We start from the raw sequence: 26,334 nt of genomic DNA, 5'->3' as shown, positions 1-26,334 counted from the left end.
AATGTGCAAACAAGCTTAAAACTAATTTTGGGGGGTGAATTCAGATGTTGGACAGTGTAAGCTATGACAAAATAATAATTTATAAATTATCAAGGGTTCATGAGTGAGGGGGAGCGGGGAAGGAGGGGGGGAAATGAGGAACTGATGCCAAGGGCTTAAATGGGGAGCAAATGTATTGAGAATGATGAGAGCAACGAATGTACAAATGTGCTTTACATAATTGATGTATGTATGGATTGTGATAAGAGTTGTATGCACCCCCAATAAAATGATTTTAAAAACTAAGCCTTTGCGTGTGTCAGTGTTATAAAAAGTAGCTTTTTAATAAAACATTGTCCCAAATGCCAGAAACTTCAGAAAAGAATTTGGGTAGGAAGAAGAGGAAGATGAAACTTATTTCATTTAGAAAACAACAATTGCTATCCTTTTCCTAATAAAATCATCAAAACACACAATTTGAACATATGCAGCTACTGTAACAATTTACACAACTCCTAACAAGATCTAAGTGCAATTATAAACACTGAGTCAAGGCTTTATATAAAAATATCATTCTAGTTTTCCCAGTAAGTTTCTGAAATATCACGTACTTTCTCCAAGATCTGCAGCCATTCAAGGATTTGTAAAGGAAAATATGTGTATGATTTTAAATCCTAATGCATGGCTCTTGGAGCTCAGTGACAAAAGAGCAAAGCCACAAAAAAATGATGGTTCACTTGACGTGTCAGACAAAGAGACCCTGGCTCAATTAGTCTCATAGGACGAAAGCAGTGCTGCATCATCTGGCTCCATGCAGGAGGAGCATGTAGAGGGGCTCATCAACAGCCCAAGCGATTGATGTGCTTTCATGGCAGCATTCAAATTGGGTCCCCATAAACAAATCCTATCATACAGATCACATATTCCTAAATCTTTTTTCTCCCATCAACCTCTTCCATAGTTACATATATGCCTTTAGGCAGATTCTGTATAAGGCCTATTCTTTGAGCTATCCCAATTTGTTCCTCTCTGTCAGTTGTGTTGTTGAGTCTAGGTTGGTGTTGGATGATAGACTGAAACTGAAACTTGTTCCTGACATGGCAGGGGGAGCTCCTGACTAGGCTCCATCCCCTCACCAAAGTTAGCCGAGTCAGACTGAGGCTTACCTGTGAATCAGGGAGATGGCATCTGAAGTGGGGGATTTGAGGCAGTTCCCCATCTTATGGGGCAGAAGCATGTGATCTGGGGTAGAAGAAAGGTTGTTGGCAACCTCTGTGTTCACTCTTGGGTGGCAAGGTGGGGTCAGTGACAAGTCAGAATTCAGGTGGTGGCTGCTTCCTGGCTGCTGCCCTCCCCCAGCCCCCAAGGGTTCTGTCAATCCTGGGAGTCAACAACAATCTGTTACCTAATCTGCCAATCATTCACTGCTGCAGCTACAAGCCTGTTGTCTTACTGTGGAGCTTATATTCACCAGTCCCTGCATTATTAAAAGTCAGGAAAAGCCTATAGCCTAACATATACAATCTTCACTGGTTTTTCTTCTCTAGAGAACCCAGGCTAAGACACTTGAAAGCAGGTCTTTCTAAGGATAGTAGTCTCAGGCTGTCATGTTAACATTTCTGTGTAAGATGTAGTTCAGTTCCAATAAAAACTCTAGAATGGTTTGTTGCAAATATAGACCAAGTGATTCCAAACTCTTTATAAAAAGGCAAAAACTGACTATTAAAATACAGCAAAAATGACAGTATGATATTAGCAAAGAAACAACCCTTCTATCTTTTTTACCTTTTAAGTTCTACTTCTTTAATTATACACACATAAATACATCTTCTTCTTCTGGTCTGCTTATTTGCATACACATTTCTCCTGCCCCATCCAATATCTCTTTCTACTCTCTCTCCTTTTCCTAGTGAAATATATTTCCTCAATATCTATGAATTCTTATTACTCTTCTTAAAATAAAATTTCCCATTATTCTTCAAAACCTTTTGGTCTACCCAGATGGCTCTTTATTATTATGGCTATTACTTTTATTTTATTCTCTCTTCTCATCAACCTCCCACCTTTCACATTTACCCACCCTCTCCATTTTGCCCATTTCCCCACTTCATACTTTTCAGTTCCTATTAGACATCTCGCACATCACTTGATAAAGCCAATTAATTATCCCTATACAATCCATATCTGACACAATAACTGCATCAGGATGCCACAGAAACAGCACTCTGAAAAAGAGGCCTTGGAATTACCATAAATAGAAATCTAAAGAATGATGTTTAGGTTTTAGGTAACTTCAAGAGATATGGGGAATATACATAATAACAGTGGTAAGAATAGAAAACACTAGAAATACTACACCAAAAGGAATGCCAGAAGAGAAACATTAAGATGACAGAATTAGACAATATGGTTAAAGACCTGAGTGAAAGAATGGAAGAAAAGTAAATCAAAAAAGTGAGATCAAAGCCAAATTATTCTGGCTACAGTCAATGAGAGAAACAATCAACAAAAAAGGAAAAATAATCTAAAGAAAGGCTGAGAATGATGTGGGAATCCAGCAAGAGAAATTACCTACATCTCATTAGAAACAAATGAAAATCTACAGAGAAAATAGGACTAGAAATCATGTAAGAAATTTCCTCAACATCAAAAAAGAGGAGAAAATAATTATTCAAGAAGTAGAGAGAAATCCAAACACAATGGATCCCAAAAGGAAAATATAGCAACATATCATAGTCAAACTCTCCATTTTCAAAGCAAAGGAGAGAATTCTGTGGGCAGCTAGGGGAAACAGATCATCACCTCCACAGGAAAACCAATAAGGATGGGTTCAGACTTCTCAGCAGAAACTATGCAAGCAAGAAGACAATGGAGCCACAAATATTGAAAGAAGGGGAAAAACCCTGATAACTAAGAATCTATATTCAGCAAGTTCATCACATGAGTGTGAAGGCGAAATAAAGGTATTTCCAGAGAAGGAAAACAAAAGGACTTCATAAAAACCAGACAAGCATTACAAAATAATTAATGGGATTACGAATCAAAAACAACAGCAAATAAACCTGAGAGTAACATACAGGACAATACTATCCAGAAACCTATATAATAAAAGCATCACTTAATATTAACACAACACAGAATTAGAGGAGGAACAAAGATACCAATACAATCACCCTTAAAAAATCCCCAAACAACAACAAAACAAAAACAGGAACACAACAAAATGACAGCAATTTTGAAAATCAATGGGTTAAACATACTAATCAAAAGACAGAGAGTAGCAGACTGGATTAACAAAATAAGACTTAACTATATGCTAACTGTAAAAGACACATGTAAATTCTAAGAAAAAATAAACTAAAACTCAAAGGATGGAGAAAATTTTCCTAAGCCAATGTGAATAATAAAAAAAATCACATGTGGCAATATGAATCTCTGATAAAATAGACTTCAAGGCAAATAACCTAATGAGAAGAATGGATACTATACAACGGGATCAGGTATCAAGTATCAAAAGATCCAAAACAAACAGCTATATCGATGCGAACAAGGGGTGGGGGTGGAGTGGAGACCCAAAGCCCATCTGTAGACAATTGAATAAACCCCCACACACAGAAGGGTTATAAGGAAGGGATGGTTCAACCAAGTTGTAGGATAGCACTGACAAAATATACATCATTCCTCTAGTTCCTGAATGCTTCCTCCCAGCAACTATCATGACCCAGTTCTGCCTTACAAGTATGGATAGACCGGAGAACACACACTGGTACAGATAAGAGCTCTGAACAAATAGGATTCAGGACAGATAAAACCTTCAGGAAGAGTAGTGGGAGTAGCGATATCATGAGAGTAGGCCATGGAGAGGGCATAGAGAGATTGGAACTGTCATCTACTGCTGGTGGGCCTCTAAACATGTGCAGTTATTGTGGAAAGCAATATGGTGCTACATAAAACAAATGGGAATGGAAATCCCACAAGATCCAGCAATATCTCTGCTGGTTATATAACCTAAAGATATAAGAAACCTAACACAAATGAGCAAATGCACTCATATGTTCCTGGAAGCATTTTTCACTATAGCAAATATTTAGAAACAGTTCAAAAGCAACCCATGAGCAGACGAGTGGCATGTACATGGATCAAGAGGAAGTGCTGTTAACTGAAAAAGAGAAGATTGCATGGTTTCAAATCAGGAAAGGTATGCATCTGGGTCGTATCCTTTGAGCATATTTATTTAATCTGTATGATGAAATATTAATTAGAGAAGCTAGATTATATGAAGAATTTAGTAACTCTAATTGTGTACTATCAGTCACCTGGATTTTTAATTTTGTCTTTTCGAGGTGTACAACATTCTTCGTAGACCACATCACAATTATGTGACTTGAAAACTCCACTATGGGAACCAGATTTTACCTTAAACATAACTGCTGTATATTAAAGGAACTAAATACACCTTTGAACTTTTGAAACATTAAGTAAAGCATCAGCTTAATTCATACAGAAGGAGCACATCAGCCCATTGGATCCAAGGACTGGAAATAATAAAATCCAAGCTCAGTGGAAGGAATTGTATTAGTGCTTAAATTCTGAACACCCAGTATGCAGAAGACTATGGATGACCGTGAGAGCCCCAAATCCATTTGTAGAATTGCCTCATGGATTAAGCCTCCATTGATATCTATCAGATCACTAAACAGGGATATGAATAATCTTGTTGTCAGAGTACACTAGGAAGTGGATTACTGCAAATACTGTGAGGTAAAATGTAACACATTGTTATTTTTTTCCCTTATGGTCCTTTTGTTTGTTTTGTTTTTCGCATTTCTGCAGTGCTTTATATTACAGTAGTACAACAACCATCTTAGTGTAACAGGATTTGCTTAATTATCTTCCCAACTTTCTCTAGATGTGTAAGTAAACTCCTCGAGGGCAAGGACCAAGTAGCTTTTCTCTAGATTCCTAGATTTTCTTTTGCTTGTTTCAACTTAAAAAAAAATTATTCTTAATCTGGAATTACTACATAAATCATATCATTTCATGGTTCAATCATGTCCAGCAGAATTGTACATTTGCTACTATAGTTTTCAAACATTTCTTATCTACATGGACTTGTTGAAATCGCCCCCCCTTCCCCCGGTCACCACCAAGGTGCCCCTCTCCAACCGTATCCCTTATTCTACTTGCTATCTAGCTCTATTGGTTCAGTTGTGTATGAAAGTGTCAAGTTGACAATGAGTGGTCTTTGGTAGTTACATAGTCTCGTGTCAACTTAAGGATATTAAGAGTGAAGGTGTGGAGTCTAGCCTGTCATTCAAGTCACAGCCTGATGGTGACTCTTTGTGGGTGTGACATTCTCATGAGGATTCTAAGAACTTCCCCTCTCTTGATACGGCCAACAGAAGAGGCGGGCCACTCTCCCTCTCTCTGCTTCACCTTCCTGCTGTTGAGACACCCAGAGAGCTAGAGGAGTCACAGGGATACCTGCACCAACCCTGAGAGGCTTCCACTGCCACTAGATCCACAAGAATTTTACTCACTGGACTATGATCTTCCTGTATTCGGTATCATTGCAAGTGGCAACCTAAGTCTGAAGAAGAATTTATGGACTAGTATAAGACATATGGGCTAATATCAGATTTAAGGACTTGATGTGGACTGGACTGGGATGTGTTCTCAATATCCATTGCTCTTTGACATAAGCTCTATTTCTTATACTCATATGCGTGTCCTTGGATTTGTTTCTCTAGTCAACCCAGTCTAACACAGAAGGTAATTGGGAGCTAATAATAATGAGTTCAAGAATGAAGAAAATATCCTAAATTGATTGTGGTGATAATTGCATAATTTAAAAAGAATATATATTTAAACCGTTGAATTGTATGGTACACGAGTTATATGGCAATAAAGCTGCTTTTTAAAAGGTATATGGTATAGTTCCATTATACAACATTTGTGACATGAAAAAATTGTAAAGATGAAGGATATTAGTTGCTGCTTGAGATGGGGAGACATAAGGAGGGAAATGCTTGTGGCTATAAAATGCTGGTGGCTTGTGTTAATACAGGGATTCCTGTCATAATGGAAACGTTCTATATCCTGTGTGATGGTGATTATACAAATATACACATGTGATAAAACTACATATATGAAACATGTGCACACATACAAATGCGAGCATGTAAAACTGGTGAAGTTGAAATAAAGTCTGGGGATTATATGAATGTCAATTTTCTAATATTACCACTGGGGAAACGAGGTAAAGGGTACACAGACCATCACAGCACAATTTTGCAATCTCTTTTGTATGTATTTCAAAGCAAATATTTTTAAATCCATAGAAATGTACCAAAAATTTCAAGCTCACATTCTTGTTATTTAAAAATGTAGAAAACAAGGTTAAAATATGTTGTCCTCTAGATTATAAAAATTGAAGCTAGAAATTACATGTTATTCAGCTCGGGCTATCAAGAAAATGTTTAACATATTTGACAACAAGAGGTGCTGAATGAAAAACTGATCAAAAGAATTCTAATTCTTCAAAGCAGCTATTATGACACTTACCTGTACCTCCACCAACCAGTCCACAAGAATGGCCCTCATGTCACTATTGATGTCAGTTTGTATGTTCATATAGTTTTTAATTATGAATTTCTCCTGTCATCAATAAAAAAGAATGTTAATGAACAAATTCTTATAATTTGAAAACTGTAATTTAACATAATTAACTTCTCCTTCGTGATGCTAAAGGAGCGCTGGTGGCATAGTGGTTACACATCGGGCTGCTAACTACAAGGTCAGCAGTTTGAAACTACCAGCCATTCTGTAGGACAGAAATCAAGAGTGAATTTGGTTTTGGTTTTCATGATGCTAACTCACTACTTTCAGCTGGTGCCAGAGAGGGGGACCTACCCACTGCCATCAAGTTAATTTTGACTTACAGCGATACTATAAGGCAGATTAAAACTGCTTCCTAGAGTTTCAGAGGCCATACATTTTTACATTCTGCTGGTGGGCTCAAATTACTGAATGTTTCAGTTAGGTATGACACCAGGCTCCTTGAAGAGAGGGAAGAGAAATGCACTTAAATTTTTTTTCCTTAGGAAATGGATCTATATGGCATTCAAATGCTTTGGTAAATACTTAAAAGTCCAGAGGGAATGCGAGTACAAGTATACCTATGGCTATAGATGGATGGCAGAAAGGTTCTTCCACTTCTGTGAAATACATTGTAAAGTATTATACTTTGTAGATAAGCTATTCCTGAGCATATATATATATATATATATATATATATATATATATATATATATATATATATATATATATATATATATATATATATATATATACCTACATACACACACACACTACTTAGGGATCTTGAGAAACTTCAGATTATGATGCAGAAGGTCTGGGTTAGCACTAAGTGTCTGCATTGAGTGAATCTGCTGCAGAAGACTTCTTCAGAGTTTTGAATAGCAAGAATTTTACTTTGAGGGCTAAGGCAGGCCTAACCCAAGCCATGGTATGTTCGCTTGCTTCATCCAAATGTGGAAGTTGGACACTGAATAAGGAAAACTGAAGAATAATTGATGCATTTGAATTGTGGTGCTAGCAAAGAATATGAAAGTGCCATTGACTACGAAAAAAAAACAACAAGCATCTGTCTTGGGAAAAGTACAGCCAGAGGACTCCTTGAGAGCAAGGACGGTGACAATTCGTCTCCTGTACTTTGGACATGTTGTCAGGAGAAAACAGTCCCTGGAGAAGGACATTATGCTGGTAAAGTAGAGAGGTAATGAAAGACAGCAAAGCCTTCAACGAGATGGGCTGCAACAAATGACTCAAGCATGTGAGGTTGGTGCAGAACCAGGCAGTGTCTTGTTCTGTTGTGCATAGGGTCACTATGGGTCGGAACCAACTCTGTGGATCTTAAAAAGAACAACTACAACAACAGGATTCCAAGTGAAATCCATACAATTAAGCCAAGGTCCACATTTTCAGAATGACAAGACTGTCTCTTACTTCCTGCAAAGTACACTAGAAAACACATGGGCTCTGGAGTCAGACAGGAAATCGCACTCCCTAGTAAGAGAAGACTAGAAAATCACTTTCTATCCTTATATACACAAAGCCCTGATGGTGTAGTGGTTTATGTAAAGGCTGCTAACTATAAAGTCAACAGTCCAAAGCCACCGGTTGCTCTACAGGAAAAGAGGGTTTCTACTCCTGTAAAGACTTACAATTTCAGAAACCCACAGGGGCTGTTCTATTCTGCCTTAAAGAATCACCAAGTTAGAATCAACTCAATGACAGTGGATTTATTTTTTTGTTGTTTTCTTATATATAAGGCTTGTTAAAATCCTGATAAGCATATAGATGTGTTTCCATCTGTTCCACTGTCAAAAATTGAAGAAAATTTCAAATTGATGAATATTATTAGTAAAGGAGACTAACAGATCTCAACGGAGAAAACACCACAGGTTGGAGAGCTGAAACAAAGAGTGTGATTTTACATATAATGCCAGAAATTTGTATAAAGAAGGGGAAAGATCTCTGAGAGCAGCAACTTATAGAGATTACGTGACCACTTTTGTCTTTCTTATACTCAGTACTTAAAGATGCAGTCTTATTATCTTCAAAATAATTAGATCAGATTAAATGCTAGCTCTGCTACCTACTAGTTGTGTCACTTTGAGCAGTAGGATATTAAGAATAGCAACCATTATGAAGATATTAGGAGACTGCAACAAAATACTATCTATAAATCCCTTGGCACAATATTGAACTCATAGCAAGTCATCAGTAGATGTTAGGCCCTATTATTGTTCTGTTCATCATCATTGCCTTCTTTTTCAACTTGCACACTGAAAAAATTATGAAGAAATGAGCACTAGAAAGCACTGGTCTTCCATGTCACTTACATACCTCTCTCTCCTTCATGTAATTGAAGATATCTTTGGCATATATTGAGTTGAATAATGGATCACCATGGTCCTTGTCAATATACTCTGGTGAGGCCATCTGCTTGTAAGTCACCAAAAAAGGGTGTATTAGGAAGAAAAAGATTCCAAGGAAGGTTTAACATATGCATATCAATAATAATATCTTTTTCCCTACTGTCTTCTACAAAAGTTCCTCAAGCCTCATATATTCTGGCTCATACTAGTATAACCTTTGACCCTGAAGTCCTCATTTTGTCTGTAGATAAAGGAAGACCTAGTCTTATGTGCACATTCTTATCCTGCCATAAGAACCAACTACCCTGCCTTTTTTACTTAACTGTTTGTTATGAATTAGACAATGGTTTGTTACAAATCAGTTGTCTACTCAGCAATTCATACACATTTTATCTCATTGGTTTCCATTCTCACAATTGAATATTACTTATTTCACTTCCTCTCAGTGAATGTTTCCATTCCTCCTTCTTTTCTAAACTTTCTGAAATTGCTCTTTGGCACATGCCACCCTTTCAATGTCAAATGATTGATTTTTCAAGAGAATACATACCTCAGCATACCTCAGTCGTGTTACTGTTCACTGAAAATTGAGCCATGCGATTGAGCTATTTCCAGACCTGATGGGTGATTAAGGGCATAGTCTTGGGGGTTCTAAGACTATGGACAAGTCTAGTCTTTTAAAAATTTTTAGTTTTCCCCCACATTGTTCCCACTCTATCCAGAATCTTCCGATGTAATCATTTTCAGAGAAGTCGGTAGTGGTTGCTGGGCACCACCCGGATCTCCTACTCTCAGAATCGTGGAGACTGATATTCACAAGGGCCATGAGGAGCTTTGATTTTCATCACTCTTCTGTTTTGCAAACAAGGAGAGACAAATAGCTGTACATCAGAAGGCCACTCATGAGTTTTTAAGATCCTGCTCACTACTCAACCAAGTAGGTGGTGAAGCATTGTCTTTGTGGACTCTGTTATGCCAGTTGAGCCTGTTGTCCCCCAAGACTATGATCCTGATCCTCCAGGTCCAATGACTTATTCCTTCAAGGGCTTGGTTATGTGTAAAAAGATTTCATAACTTGATCCCTGTATGCCCTACCATATTCATGAATATATTTTCAACATATCCATGTACAAATATTCTGTCAAATCTCCGTATACTCGTGGGCATACTCCCACTCTCCCTCTCTTACCTGTTCAGCCTTTGTGCCTCTCAATGCAGCTACTCACAGGACTGCCAGTAGGATTATCACAGAGTTGTGTATATAACAGTATTTACCCTGTTCCTAGGCACCCTTCTTAAAGTTCTAGAATCTTCAAGAAAGGTATTTTTTATTTTATTATTTCCGTTTAAGGGAGCCCTGTTGGCACAGTGGTTACACAATAGGCTGCTAACAGGAAAGTCAGCCATTCGAAACCACCAGCTGCTCCACTGGACAAAGACAGGAGATGGGGTGTTCTACACCTGTAAATAGTTACAGTTTCAGAAACTCACCGATCAGTTCTACCCTGTTTTATACTGTTGCTATGAGTCAGTATCAACTCGATGGCAGTGAATGTGGGTTTTGGTATTTCCGTTTACGTCATCTGCTTTGATTTGGCCCAATTCATCTTTTTGGTAGCTTTCTCCTCCTTCCCTTTGCCAGGTTGTTTTGCAGACCATGGGGGTATTTATTTTCTTGCATGCCAATCTCATCCCTTCATTATTCTTATTTACAACTGAAAGTCTACTTCACTCGCCTTTGACTAAACATCATTGTGATGAAGATTTTTATATACATACATAAGGAAATACCCTAGGAAAAATCTAATACTATAAAACCCAAGTATATAGTATAAGATAGACTCTGAATATTCCTGTAATAAGCTTTTAGGCTAATCAGAAAGTTAAGTGCGTCTTCAAAACCAATTTTATTTCAAAGAAGAATGCTAAAGAATCTAGTAAAGTGATCCCAGATCATGGCTCATTTCACGCTGCAAAAGATGGGAAGAGATGATTTTGTATCGTCTACCAATAAATAGAGCCATAAGTAAAACTTTGAAATAGCAATCTCTGGCTGGGTAGAAAAGGGTCTCTGGTTTAGATCAGTAATTCAAACTTACCAGCTGCTCTGAGGGAGAAAATGAAACCATGTTTCCATAAAGATAGGGTAGCTATGAGTCAGAACCAACTCAATGATAGGGGCTTTTGGTTTTCTGGGTAAAAAGACTTCTCATAACATACCATATATAGTCTAATTGCTTAGGAAAGCCTAAATACCGTATATACTCAAGTATAAGCCAAGCTGAATATCAGCAGAGGCACCTGATTTTACCACAAAAACTGCATTAAAAATAGGTGCTGAAAAACGTGGCTTGTACTCGAGTATATATGGTAAGTAAATAAATAAAATTTTCTTTTGCTAGTCTTAACTTTCAGAACAAGAATACTTCACCTAATTTAGGTGAAAAAGAACGAATACCTCTTTCTGTGCTATCTTTTCCCGAGGTGAAGATTCCTTACAACTGGATTCACATATGTTGGATGTATCTGCAATATACATTGTCGCAGTGTTGCCTTTTACAGATTGAGTGGCAGTGCTGAACAGATGTGGGTTTGTCTCGCCCTGTAAGGTTCGCAGTGCTGTGAGAAAAATGTTTTCCTGGATGGCAGTACTTTCTTGTAAGTGTAAATGATCCTTGAAGGAAAACTCCTCCCCAATGATGGGTTTCTCTTCCAGAGCTAATGTGTTCTTTAAAAAGAATGCCTCGCTGATAGCAGTCTCCTCTGATAAGACCAAAGTCTTCTTAAGGAGCACTTCCTTTTCAATTGGGGTCTTCTCCTGAAAATCCAAGGACCCTCTGACAAGTTTCTCCTTCTGACTTCTAGGCTCCTCCTGCAAGGCCAGGGACTCCTTGAACTGAGTCTCTATATCAACAGTGTGCTCTTGTGTAGGGCTAAGTGTGGGCTTTTCTTGTAAGTCCAGTTTCCAGAGTTTTGTCTTCTCAATACTGGAACTGTCCTGTACAGCCAAAGTTTCCTGGAGCAAGGTCTCCCTTTCAATGTTGTGTTTCTCCTGGAAGACTTTTAGCTGCGTAAGATGTGACTTTTCTTCTTTGGTGATGTTCTTTTGCAAAACCAACCAATTATTTAAGAGAAACAGTTCCTCCTGAGAGGTGGGATTCTTATTTAAAGATAATCCCCTTTCTCGAAGTGCTGTCACCTCAACAAAAGGCATCTTCTTGATGTCCCATGGATTCTTATAAAGAGAATTCTCTTCATGAATAGTTTCCTTCTTTAAAGCCAAGAGCTTCTTCAAGAAGAATAAATCTTTAGTGTTACTCTTCTCAGGCAAAGGCAATGACTGCTGGAAAAGTGAGTCTTTGTTGGTAGAATTTTTCTGCAGTGATAATGGTTTCTGGAATAGAAATTCCTTCACCATAGTGGACTTTCCCGTCAAAGTCAATGATTCCTTAATTAGGAGCTCCTCTTTATAGGTGAGTACCTCTTCCGAGGCCAACAGCTCCTTCAAAGACTTTTTGATATCAGTTTTCTCCTGCAAGAACAAAGGCTCCTGGAAGATAGACTTGCCTTTGTTGCTACGTTTCTCAAGTAAAGAAAATGGCTTCTGAAAGAGAATTTTCTCCTCGGTGGTTGACTTCTCCTTAAAGGTCAATGGCTCTTTCATATGTGATTCTTCTTCACTGGTGGTTTTCTCCTGGAAGTAGAACTGCTTGTTTGAGAAGGATGCCTCCTCTGGAAAGGCATGAGTTTTTGGTGGCACAGATGGATCCTGGAAGAGGGATGCCAACTCAGGGGCGGGCTTCTTCCTAAAGGACAACGACTCACTAATGAGTGACTTCTCTCCATAAGTAGTTTTCAGCAATAATAGTGGCTGTTTCAAATGGGGCATCTTCGCCTGAGTGGTATGCTTCTTTTTAAAAGATAATTTCTTGGTGGTAATTGCCTCCTCACTTTTAGGTTTCTTCCTAACGTTAACTGGCTCTATAAAGCAAGATTCCCCTTCAATGTTGATCTTGTCCTGCAATGCTAAGAACTCCTCCCAGGTAGACTGCTTCCACTCATTTGTGCATATTTCTTTCTTTAAGAATAATGCACTCCTGGTGATGACTGAATCTTTAGTTTTATCCTTCTGCCTTGAAATAATTGGCACAAGAAACTCAGCTTCACTGTCAGTCTCATCATGCAAGGATAATGGTTGTTTCAAGAGGGAAACCTCCTGATTCATATATTTTTTTAAAGATAATGGTCTTTTGATGAGAGGTGTTTCCTTAGTAGTGGACTCCTCTTTGAAAACTGTCTTTTTGAAAAAAGGTGCCTCCTCAGTAGTGGGTGTTTGGGACATGGTTATCTCGAGAATGAATGGTTTCTCCATGATGTTTGATACCCAGGTGGTATGGGCTACAGTTGGTAAGGTTTCCAGCTTATACCTGTAAAGGAGACAATGTATGTATAAGAATAATTTAACTCCAAGTATTCTCAACACCCAACTTATTGGAAATAACCACCTAAAGAGTCATTTTATTGCTATATTTTCAAATAGTATAAAAGGGGAACTGGTTTCAAGTTCAAGAGGTACATTAGACCAAAAATAAATTCACTGCTCTCAAATTGATTTCAACTCACAACAATCTATAAGACAGAGTACAACTGTTCCTGGTCCACACACTTTTTTAATTTGTAAATCGTTATAGAAGCTTACTGTCTCACTTTAAACCCACAAAGCATCTGATGAGTTGCAACCATTGATCTCTCAGCAGTCTAACAGTTAACCTACTGAGCCATCTGGGCACATAAAAGACAGATTGAAGTATAAAAATCAATAAGTTCCATGGTAAATCAAGTCAATAATATACTGCATATTTTCCATGGCCTAGGTTCCTAAATTTTTCTGAAAAAAAATTCTAAAATCCATGTCTTTTCTGAAATTTCACATGTATTATTATTTCTATTTATAAATACTTTACATATGTATATACATTGACATATACATTTATATGTATATACATCAAAATTAGAAGAAACAGCTACAAACATGAAGTATGAATCTTGAAAAAACAGGAAGTCATCAAAGATGAAAGAGAATTCATGTAGATCTATATTTTAGGCATTAGTGAGTTGAATTGGATAGGAATGGACCATTCTGAATAGTCTGTAATAACAGAATTGAACAATTAAGAATAGCATTGCATTCAGTAGAAGCATGACTTTATCTTTTTTTGGAAAAGATGTGTGGTTTAAAGAGATATGTACAAGTACCGACTTGACAAGGGGTGGGATGTGATAGTTAGGTTTTATGTCAACTTCAGTGGGGCCAAGATTCTCCCATGGTATGAGCTAGCATAGTGCGGTCCATGATGGGATCTTCCATGGAGCAGCCAAGCAGTTGGGGTGAGAATAGATCTCATCAATCTGATCACAGCCTTGGAACAATTAAGAAAGTTCCATTCAGGGTGTGGCCTACCCTTACTAAATTGACAGTGTGTGGAAGCCAGTTCACTTCTACTGCTGGCTTTGGATCCTGCATCTGACCATTGATCTCTTGTTATAGTGCCTGAAAATCCCAGGAGCCATCAACAGACTGTCAAACTGATTCATTCTGTCAATCTCAGATTTGTTCAGCTCAATATTCACCAGCCCGTGGTCTTCCTGTTTCATCTCCTTGCTTCATTTTTTTATCAGCCCCTGAAGTTACAGGAGTTAAGAGAAGCCTTCAGCTTACATCTGCTGTACAGACTTGAACTTAACTGGACTTATCCAACTTTATAACTATATGAGCAATCTCTTGATATAAATTTCTTTGTATGTACACATGCATACAAGCATCACTGGTTTTGCTTTTCTAGAAAATGCTAAGTAACACACAACATATAAAAGAATGATATACTATAACCCACTGGTATGGTTGATGTAGCCTCTAAAAATCAATCCAAAGATCAATGTTTGTAATATAACATTATAAAGAAAAGAAAGCATGATAATCTCTGTAAACACAGAAAAAAGTATTTTTATAAATTATAGCACCATTTGATAAACAAACAGAAAAAGATTTATCAACCTGACAACATGCAAATATGACAATCCTGGAGCTAACATAATACTTAATTACAAATTATGAATGTTTTCCCCTAAAGTAAGGGTGGTGGTGGAATGAATGCTCTACTACTCAACAGCATACTAGAAGTTCCAGCAGTTTCAATTACATAAGAACATGAAATAAAAGATTTCCCAGTAGGAAGGAAGAAGTACAATGATCTCTTTTCATAAATCACATTATTTTGTATATGAGGATGCTTCAAGAAGTTCATGGAGAATGACATTAAAAGATATTTCAATTTTCCCACAAACTTTTTGAAGCTCCCTTGTATAGAAAATATAGCAAAAGTAATCAAGATAACATAAACTTATATAAAGATAGACATTATAGATCAGTAGAATACAGTAGACAGAAGTAAGAATTAACTCTTACTGCAACATCGCAGATTAGGCAAACAAGTTGCCCAAACTTTCTAAATCAAAGGCATAAGATATCAAATGAAACAGATACATATGATAATCCTAGAATTCAGTGCTTCAAAAGAAAAGATAAAATGGATTAACTACCAACTAAGAAAAGAGTAAACAAAGAGACAAATGGTGTAGTGAATTGACAACTGGAGGATTGGGGGATTAATATAATAACTGGCTCCACTTACACGGTGCTGTATCAAAAAACCAGTTGGCAACATAAATAAAATAGAAGACATGCAGAAATAGCAAAGAGAAATCCAGAAGATTAATGCTAAGATGTCAGAAATAGAAAATGCACAGAACGGGCAAAAGAAACAACAGAACATAGAATGAATAGGCTTGAATTCTCAATACTAAACTTTAAGAGGAAAAAGCAGGAAAAAAAGAATGAAAACAGAGAAACCTAAGAATTATGTGAGATTCCATCCGGAGGAATAATTTATGATATAATTCCAAATCAGGAAGATGAAAAAAATGAAAGTGCAGAGAAAACTGTCAATGATATGTTGGAAGCAAAGTTATTTAATATCATGAAAGATGAGAAGCTAAGCATTCAAGAAACTAAAGAAACGAACCTTAAATTGGTTAGGCCTAAATAAAAGTTCACCAAGAAATATTGTAATTAAAATCTTCAAATCCAAAGACAAAGAAACAACCATAAAACCAACTTAGGAACAATGTACATTCACTAACCAAAGTAAAATATACATGGAAGACTGAAAATAAGGAATCAGAAACATCAATTTGTATATGAGGAAAATTACTAAGTTAAAAGAGGGAATAAATAGTGTTGTCATAGCAATTCCAAATAAAGAAGTCAAGAGAATTTATAGATAGAATCTACCCATTGAATCAACTGCTATCAAGTTTCTTTTGATTGATAAGTAACCATATAGAAAGTTTCTGAGGTGTTAAATTTTTACAGGAGCATATAGCCTAAATTTTCTGCCACAGAGTGAATGGTGAGTTGGAGCCACCAACCTTGCATTTAGCAGTTCAGTGTTTACCTGATTGTACCACTAGGGCTCCTTAGATATGCAGTTTTAAACTTAGGAAGAAAATAATGTTACAGGGTAACCTAAAAACACACAACATAAAGAAACCTCATAAAATAAAAAGGAGGAACCCAAAGATTCAGTAAATACTAAAGCACCAGCAGAGGATACTTAACCATTGTGCCAACACGGCTCCAATTTAACCTACAAACTATCAATTTACCCTGCCTATAATCCCAAGAATTCTGTTTTTAAAATTTTAATCTGGTTATATTGCTCCTTTGTGAGGTCTAGTAGGGCTTGAGCTAGGGCAATGTAACCGAGATGAAGGTTACATTGAACCAAAATGAAGGTTGAGCATGATAGTGGGACAACAGGAAAGTAAGAGGAAATAGAGGAAAGAACTAGGAGGCAAAGGGCATTTACAGAGGTCTAAATACAGGCATGTACATATGCAAATATATTTATGTATGACAATGGGGAAATAGATCTATATGCATATATTTATAGGTTTAGTATTAAGGAAACAGATGGACATTGAGTCTCTACTCAAGTACTTCCTCAACATAAGAACACTTTGTTCTAATAACCTGGCATTCCGTGATACTCACCTTCCCAACACGATCGCTGAAGACAAAATGGTTGAATAAGCAAATGTGGTGAAGAAAGCTGATGGTGTCCAGCTATCAAAAGATATAGCATCTGGGCTCTTAAATGCTTGAAGACAAACAAGCAACCATCTAGCTAAGAAGCAACAAGGCCCACATGGAAGAAGTACACCAGCCTGTGTGATCATGAGGTATCAATGGGATTAGGTATCGGACATCAAAGACCCAGAAGAAAAAAATCATGTCAATGTGAATGGGGCGGGGAGTCTGGAGTGGAAACACAAAGCCAATCTGTAGGCAATTGGACATCCCCTTACAGAAAGGCTGCAGGGAGGAGATGGGACAGTTAGGTGCAGTATATCACCAATGAAACATAAAGCTTTCCTCTAGTTCTTTAATGCTCCCCACCACACACACACTATCATGACCCTCCTTCTATCTTACAAATCTGGCTACACCAGAGCATGTACATGGGTACACATAAGAGCTGGAAATACAGGGAATCCAGGACAGATAAACCCCGCAAGACCAATATTGAGAGTAACCATACCAGGAAGGGAAGGGGAAGGTGGGGGGAAAAGGGGAAACTTATCCCAAGGATCTAACTGTAACCCTCTCCCAGGGGGGATGGACAGCAGAAAAGTGGGTAAAGGGAGACAACAGACAGTGTAAGACATAAAAAAATAATAATAATTTATAGCTTATCAAGGGCTTATGAGTAAGGGAGAGTGGGAGAGGGAGGGGGAAAATGAGGAACTGATACCAAGGGCTCAAGTAGAAAGAAAATGTTTTGAAAATGATGATGGCAACAAATGTGCAAATGTGCTTGATACAATGTATGTATGTGTGCATTGTGATGAGTTGTATGAACCCCCAATAAAATGATTTATTAAAATATATATATTATTCCTTTGTATTAAAATCTTTAAATGATTCCTAATGCCTAAAGTAGTCATCTAATTTTGTTGAACATTTGTTCTCAATAGTTATTTATATATTTTAAAATTATGTGATAGATAGGTTTATTGTGCCAACCTGACCAAAAGGAACATGTGGGATTAATAAGGTCGCAGTGTGATTGGAGGGCAAAGAAATAAATGGCTCAGCAAACCCTACCTGTCTCTCTCTTTCTCACTGTTGATGGACCACTGTACAGCTGCCAGAGCTAGTTCTCTCCCTCAACTTGTGAGCTACACTACCTGTGGGACACCCAACCCATGGACCATGTCCCTAGAGCTTGAGGTTCCCTGCTTCATCACACTGCTGGTGTATACATTGCTTGAGCTGGGGACTATCAGATCCTGTCATCTGGCTGACTGTTGGTGACCCAACCTGCTGCTTGCTGCCTGTGGCCAACACATGCAATGATGTCAAGTTCAGGAAAACCACAGGCCAGTGGGTGGAAAGTCTTGTGGATCTAGCAGCGGTGTAAGTATCTTAGCACTAGTGTGGGTCTCTACATGGCTCCTCCAGCTCCAAGGCTCTAGCTGTCATCAGCATAGCTCCATGTGGCTTGTCAACAGGAATGTCTTGCAGGGAGTGTCCTATCTCCAGTGAGCTATTTATCTCCACGGTACCTCCAAATGAGGTAATAAAGCTGCGACCTGATTGACAGGCTAAGCCCTACCCCTTCATTTTTACTAGTCTCAAGTTGACAACAGATTATATAACTAGCACCCTGCCCCTTTGACTGCCTGTTTTCTGGGATTCTACCTGTTCTAGAGGGAAGCCCCATATGGGCTGCCCAACCCGAGAGCTGTTGGTATCCTTTCTTGCTTCCACCAACCTTGGATCCACCTGATTGCACCCACCAGTCTGTGACCTCCCTCTACCCCCATTCACCTTTCTATGTTATCAACCTGCAGTTACATGAGTCCAAAGAGAGCTCCAGTTAGCCTCTTATCAAAGGACTTAAGTTGGACTGGATGGGAATGCTTTCTTGATCAAAATTCCTTCTTATATACATACAGGAGGGAGTAACCACCACCCCACCCCCCAAAAAGGGGAAAACAGCTCTACTAGGCGAAGCTTTCATAATACACAGTTTCCCCACTAGGTGAGCATCGAGCAACTCACTCTGAGTTAGTCCACCAGTGGCATTGCCTGGGAAGGTTCTCTCTAGTTACACTGCAATTTTTCATAAAAGCAGTTTCACTCAAACCTCGTTTTTTGTGATGGCCAATTTAAGAGAATAGTATGCGGCTATGAAATTTTGTTTCCTGCTTGGGAAAAATGCCACAGAAAATATTGCGATGTAGTACACAGCTTACAAAGACAGCACTATGGGGAAAATTCAAGTGTACGAGTGGTTCTTTCATTTCAAAAAGGGTGAAATGTCAATTGATGACAAACCTTATTCTGGATGTCCGTCAACTTCCCAAATGGACAAAAATATCAACTTGTAGTGCATTTGGAGTTTATTCCACCAGGTCAGACTGTTAATCAGGTTTACTATTTAGAGGTTCTGAAAAGATAGCGTAACAGTGTGTGACAAAAAAAAAAAAGGTCTGATTTGTGGCAGATGGGGAACTGGTTTTGCCACCAAGACAGTACACCTGCTTACGCAGCCATCTCAGTGCGCCAGTTTTAGGCGAAAAACAGCATGTCTCTCTTGCCCCACGTACCTTACTCACCTGATCTTACTCCATGCAATTTTTGTTTCTGCAAATGAAGAGGGACATGAAAGGCTAGCGATTTGACCACATAGAAGAGATGAAGGGAAAAAAATGAGGGAGATTCTGTCAGCCATCCAAACAGATGAGTTTGAAAAATGTTTCCAAGAATGGAATCACAGATTTGACAAATGTATTAAGTGCAATGGAGATTATTTTAAAGGTGATAAGTTTGTTTTGTTAAAAAAAATCTAAATACATAGCTTTGGTAGGAAAAATCCAGTTTTATTAGGGTACCCCCTAGTATGAGTGTCATCCCCTAGTATTTGTTTCTCTGGACAACCCAGCCTAACACTGAATACCATACCATGTTAACAAGTAACAATGAATCTGCCAAACACCTCATATCATGGAATAACCTGGAGAACATTATGATATGTGTAATTAATCGATTATAAAAGTACAACCATTTTTATGAGGCCACTATTGAAATAAGTCAAGAAAACATTTGTACACTAAAAGAATCATTCTTTGGGTTTAGCGGGAGTAGGAAGGGAGAGTAAATTACTGGATAGACACTAGACATATATTAACTTAAATGAAGGGAATGGCAATATGCAATCACAGGGAAGTCAGTAAAAAATTATGAAGGTAAGGGAAGACACTGGGAGAAGTGCAAAAGTTAAAGGCAGCAGAGTTAAATACCATTGTATACACAATCTTGCAATAAAGGTGATCTCCTGGTAGATGCAATGGACATTCAGGCTGAATGGTGTGGGAGGGAGATAGAAGTATATACACAGGTTACACATTGGACTGCTAACTACAAGGTCAGTAGTTCAAAACCACCAACCAGTCCACAGGAGAAAGGTGAGGGTTTATGTGCCCATAAAGAGTTATAGTCTCACGTGGGACAGAGCCAGATATGACAAAATAATCATTAAATGATCAGGGGTTCATGAGGAAGGGGGGAGGGGGGAGGGAGGGGGAAAATGAGGACCTGATTCCAGGGGCTTGGGTGGAGAGCAAAAGTTTTGAGAATGATGAGGGCAACGTATGTACAAATGTGCCTTACACAATTGATGTATGTATGGATCGAGATGCGTGGTGTATGAGTCCCTAATAAAATGATTAAAAAGAAAAGAAATGGGGGAAAGTGGGAATATGCCATTATATTTTAATGCATTTTTTCTACACTTAAAAACATCCCCTCAAATTATACTTAACCTTAAATAATACATTGTTTAAGGATATTTTTTAAATATTATATGCCATCTATGTAAAAAAAAGAAAATGTTTTGAAACTGACTGTGGTAGCAATTGTACAATAATGTTTTATGTGACTAATGGAATGTTATGATATATGTAAAAGCTCCCAATAAAATATATTTTTAAAAAGGAGTTATAGTCTCAGAAACCCACAAGGGCAGTTCTAATGTGTCCTATAGGGTTACAATGAGTCAGAATCAACTCAACGGCAGTGAGAGTTTTGGATGTTTGACAGTGGATATTTGTACATGGATATTTGCTGTAAATATAAACATGAATATGGAGGTACACATGGTGACAAAGATATAAAACCATAGATATAACCAAACAATAGCTTGAGGGAATTAGTCACAGGAATTGAGGATTCAAGACCATACCCTTTGGGCACCAATGTCAATTGGCATTATATAGTCCACAAAGACAATGTTCTACTTTCTATTTTGGTGAATGGTGACTAGGCCATCAAAGTGAAAAGCCATCTAAGGTTCAAATTTTGGTCTTTCCAAAGGAGAAAGGAAAAAGGATGAAAATCAAACACATATGGGAAAAAAGCAGTCCAATGGACTAATGGACCACATGAACATCAGTCTCAATGAACCTAACAACAGAAGAACTAATATTGCCAGGCTACCACCACTACCAACTTTTCTGGAAGGGATTACATTACAAGTTCCAGGTTAAAGGGGGAAAAAGCTGAAACAAAACTCAGAATCGTAAAAAGATTCAGCTTATTGATCTAATTGAGACTGGTGGAACCACCAAGACAATGGCCCTTAGTTACCCTTCAAGAGTGGAAATGAACTCAACCCCATGGCTCAATTTTCACTCAAATGATAGACAGGTCTAAAGGGCAGCATGTACACCAGGACCAAGTTCAGAAGGGTTAAGAAAGAGTAATAGAAAGAAACAGGAAAGATAGGGAGGAAATGAAATAGGTGATGTTATACTGTAGGGATTGGAATCAATGAAATCAAAGAAAATGTGGATAAATTGTTGAGTGGAAAACTTATTTCCTCTATAAACTTTCAACTGATTCACAATAAAAGATTCAAATGAAAGAAAATGGTACACTTATTTACTATTTTACTAATATATTTTATATATTAAAAGTAGAAAAATAGAAAAGAGAGTGAAAATAAACTACAATGAGATACCATTTCACATCTGCTAAAATAACTGTACTTTTAAAAACATTGGCAAAAAGGTAGAGAAATTTAAAAACCTCATACTTCGCTACTAGGAATGTAAAATAGTGTAACCACTATGGAAAGAAGTTTACCAATTCCTCAATAAGTTCAACACATAAATACCATATGACCTAATCATTGTATTCATAGGTATGGCATATAGTCAAAGTAATAAAAAACAAGCAGTCAAACAAAAACTTGTCCACAAATAGTCAAAGCAATGGCTAAGGGGTAGAAACAAACAAATGTTTACCACTAATGAATGAATAAACATGTGGTGTAACCATACAATAGAATATTATTCATCAATAAATGGAGTATTCATACATCCTACAACATGGAAACCTGGAAAACACTGTACTTAGTGAGAAAATTTAAGAAAAATACTGTAGTCATTGAATCATTAATGACTCATGGAAACCCCATGCGTGACCTAACCACATACTATATGATTTCATCTATATGAAATGTTTGGCATAGATGTCACCTCCTCTAATGTTCTGCTCTGAAGCAGCACAACCAATTTCCTAATTCTGAGTTAGAAAAGGGGAATTTTATTAGAAAGTGATACCAATAGGGAGCTTGAAAGTCATAGAATTTGGGGGGAGGCATGTACTTTTACAGGTATTTTCCATTATTCAAGCCATAGACACTTAAAACATTCAACTATCCACTGCGTCAATCAGATAAACAATAAGAACAGCATCTGTGATCACAATGGACCTCCTTGAATGTCGCAACGCAATGACTTTCAAAAGAGTTGTCGAGGCTGTTGCCCAGGTGAAATCATCCACGCAATTGCACAGCATATATCTGTCTTTGAGCAATACAGAAAATTCTAAAACTTCCATAGAGGCTAGAGTGGGAAGTCAGGCAAACATGGCGTAAGTTAGGCCAGCTACAAATAGGGAGCAAGTCTGGGTTACACAGGCAAATCTAAAAAGACTGTAAAGAGTACAGCGATTGTCTAAGACTGGAGAGAGAATGAGAGCATTGACAGGTGATACAAGATTAATTTTCTAGGTGAAAAATGTTCTAAAATTTATGGTGGTGATGGTTGAACATCTTTGAAAACATACTAAAAGTTATTGAACTGCATGATTTAAGTGAATTCACTATATGGTATGTGAGTAATATTGCAATAAAGCTGCTACCAAGAAAAGCCACCTTGAGTGATACATAATTATAAAGAACTCTCAATAAATGTTAGCTATTACTAACTCTACTACTACCATTAGCACCCATGCCAGTGAATCCTGAAAAAAGGAAAGAAAGGTTTGGCATTTTATGAGGGGTTTCCAGCTAAAATCAGGATGTGAGAAGATATTAAAAAGAAAACTGCAGGAAATTAGGGTCAAAACAGTAATACAAATCCTAAGCCCCCCAATTCCAAAGAAAAACAAGTAGGGATAAATACTATCTTGTTTGAAATCTTTCTGCTTGTTAATTAGCAAGTATCCAATTGTCCCAACACGCTAGTTTTCTGGAGTTCCCGAACCCTTTGGAAGTCATGTTTAGACTGGGTATGGCTACCTTATCTATTCAAATGTAGAATGATCAGTGTCTAAAGAAAAAAATCCTACAGGAATAAAGAATGGACAGAGAATGCTCTTGCTCTACTTTTTAACTCTTCTTCCAATAAAAGTTTTTCTATGGCTATTTTTCTCTTTCTTAAATGAGAATGCTGGTATCTACTTGAAAAATACATAAAGACCTCCCTGTAACAGTTGTTAAAAAACATGATTTTTGCCTAAGGATAAAATTGTTTCTTTCTAGCAATATGGGATAAAGGTCCTTCTAAATTTATAAGAGGATAAGAAGTCAGGAAAACTATCAGTTAGCTGCTGAAAATCCCCTAAAAAGTTAAGTTGCCAAAACACCACCAAGTACACACTAGCTCAGACAGGGAAGGAATTACTGAAAGAGAGAAAGGTCTCTCAACATATTCCTTAAAGACAACAATTATTTCAATATGCACGCTCACTATGGAAGAAGGGGGGGCGGTGAAGAGGCCTGTAACTATTCAGCAAGCACAGTTGAAGACCACCTTCATATAGATTAACCTTATAAGACTGTCACCACTGCGACTCACCAACTATGTTCTCAATGAGGAAAAATGAGCTCGATTAAGATGCCATGCTCTTTCTTTACTATCGAAAACAATGCCATCTGAAATCCTTCTTACTCACCTTTTTATGTTCAACTCATTGTCTTTGGTCAACCCAAGAGTGGGTGTGCTCCTTTTTATCTTCCTGGAAGCACCCTTGGCAAACTGCTTATTGGCCTCCTCCTTAAGCTTGGCCAGTTGACTATGAGAAGCCTACAGAAAATGGAAGAAGGAGGTAGGGAATAAAGAGAACCACAAAATGACTCAATAGGTAATTCAGATAAGAAAAGCCTGAGGAGCTGATAGCAAGGGCTCAAGGAGAAAGAAAATGTTTTGAAAATGATGATGGCAACATATGTACAAATGTGCTTGACACAATGGATGTGTGAATGGATGGTGGTGAGAGCTGTAAGAGCCCCCAATAAAGTGACTTTCTTAAAAAAGACAATTCTAACCTACTTCCCAGTCTAGACACCTTGTTTTGATGTTTCCAGGACTAATAATTAAAACACTGAGCAGCAAGCAGGACACTGGCATCAAACAATCATAACGAAAGCTTGCTGCAAATAGCTAGCACACTAGAACTGGTTAAAAAACAGTTTTAAGGGTTTCCAAGGGATATTCTATAAAGTTCCTACCTCCATGCCAGACATACAGGCTGTAAAATAATTTTAAAATCCTTATTAACTTCACATTCCATTTTTATCCCATAAGATGTTGTTTTGGAGGTGGGGACTGGGCAGACAATATAACTTTACTATTTGGATATGCAAAAAAGCTTTTCAAGGTAGACTTCTCAATGTTTTCATTAAGGATTATAAAGTTATACTGCAATATTTATTTAACATGGTATACTGAGGAGTTATATAATATAAAAGCCCCACTGGGTAGAGCTTTTGCAGTATGCGTTTTCCCCACTAAGTGAGCATCCAGCAACTCACTCTGATTTAGTGCACCCAGGGAAGGTTCTCTCTGGTCACAGTGAACTTTTTTCATAAAAGCAGTTTGACTCAAACCTCATTTTTTTGTGATGGCAAATTTAAGAGAATGGCATGCAGCTGTGAAATTTTGTTTTCTGCTCGGGAAAAATGCCACAGAAACTGTCGTAATGTTGAACACAGCTTATAAGGACAGCACTATGAGGAAAACTCAAGTGTATGAGTGGTTTTCTCATTTCAAAAAGGAGATATGTCAATTGATGATAAACCTCATTTTGGATGTCCATAAACTTCCCGAATGGACAAAAATGTCCACAAAATTCATGCACTTGTGCTCAAAGACCAACAATGGGCCACTGAAGAGATGGGGAAGTTATCTGGACTATCTTGGAGCTTTGTTCAGTAAATTTTAATGGAAGATTTGGGAATGAGAAGGCTTGCTGAAAAATTTGTGCCTTGGGTCTCATTGACCAGCAAACAGAGCATCAACTGGAAACATGCCATGCTTTGAAAAAACAGCTCCAAAGTGACCCAGACTTTTTTCCCCAAGGTCATTACTGGTGACATGACATCATGCTATTCTTACAGCACTGAAAGCAAATATACATCAAGCCAGTGGAAGACGCCATCGTCACCTCGGCCCCTAAAGTGAATCAGAGATCAAGATAATGCTAGTTTGTTTTTTATGTGAGGGAGATAGTGCATTTGGAGTGCATTCCACCAGGTCAGGCTTTTTATCAAGTTTTCTATTTAGAGGTTATGAAAAGATAGTGTTACTGTGCAACAAAAAGGCCTGATTTGTGGCAGACAGGAGACTGGCTTTGCTACCACAACAATGCACCTGCTCATACAGCCATCTCAGTGTGCCCATTTTTGGCAAAAAACCAGCATGCTTCTCTTGTCCCGCACACCTTCTTCACCTGACCTCACTCTGTGAGACTCCTTTTTGTTTCCATGAATGAAGAGGCATATGAAAGGGCAACTAATTCACAACATAGAAGAGGTGACAAAAAATAAAAACAAGGGAGGTGCTGTCAGCCATCCAAACTGATGCGTTTGAAAAATGTTTCCAATAATGGAATTGCAGATTTGACAAACATATTGAGTGCAAAGGAGAGTAATTTGAAGGTGATAAGGCTGTTTTGTAAAAACAAAAAAAGTAAATATAT

At 37.7% G+C, this 26,334-nt stretch overlaps 1 protein-coding gene and 1 pseudogene across 1 annotated transcript in view; both read right to left on the bottom strand.

Moving 5' to 3' along the window:
* Nucleotides 1–26,334, bottom strand: part of CCNB3 (cyclin B3) — a 55,732-nt gene that overhangs the window by 14,036 nt on the left and 15,362 nt on the right. The window contains exons 3-6 of the mRNA XM_075538372.1: nt 24,310–24,440; nt 11,401–13,369; nt 8,911–9,009; nt 6,544–6,636 (exon numbers count right to left, since the gene is read on the bottom strand). Of these exons, the coding sequence (XP_075394487.1) occupies nt 6,544–6,636; nt 8,911–9,009; nt 11,401–13,369; nt 24,310–24,440 (2,292 nt within the window). The remainder of the gene's footprint in view (nt 1–6,543; nt 6,637–8,910; nt 9,010–11,400; nt 13,370–24,309; nt 24,441–26,334) is intronic.
* LOC142434945 (RING finger protein 11 pseudogene) lies at nt 745–1,198 on the bottom strand (annotated as a pseudogene).

The sequence above is a fragment of the Tenrec ecaudatus genome, chromosome X (genome assembly GCF_050624435.1).
Source record: "Tenrec ecaudatus isolate mTenEca1 chromosome X, mTenEca1.hap1, whole genome shotgun sequence".
Classification (NCBI taxonomy): Eukaryota; Metazoa; Chordata; class Mammalia; order Afrosoricida; family Tenrecidae; genus Tenrec; species Tenrec ecaudatus.
Note: the sequence above shows the minus strand (reverse complement) of the source record. Positions and strands in the feature narration are given on the sequence as shown.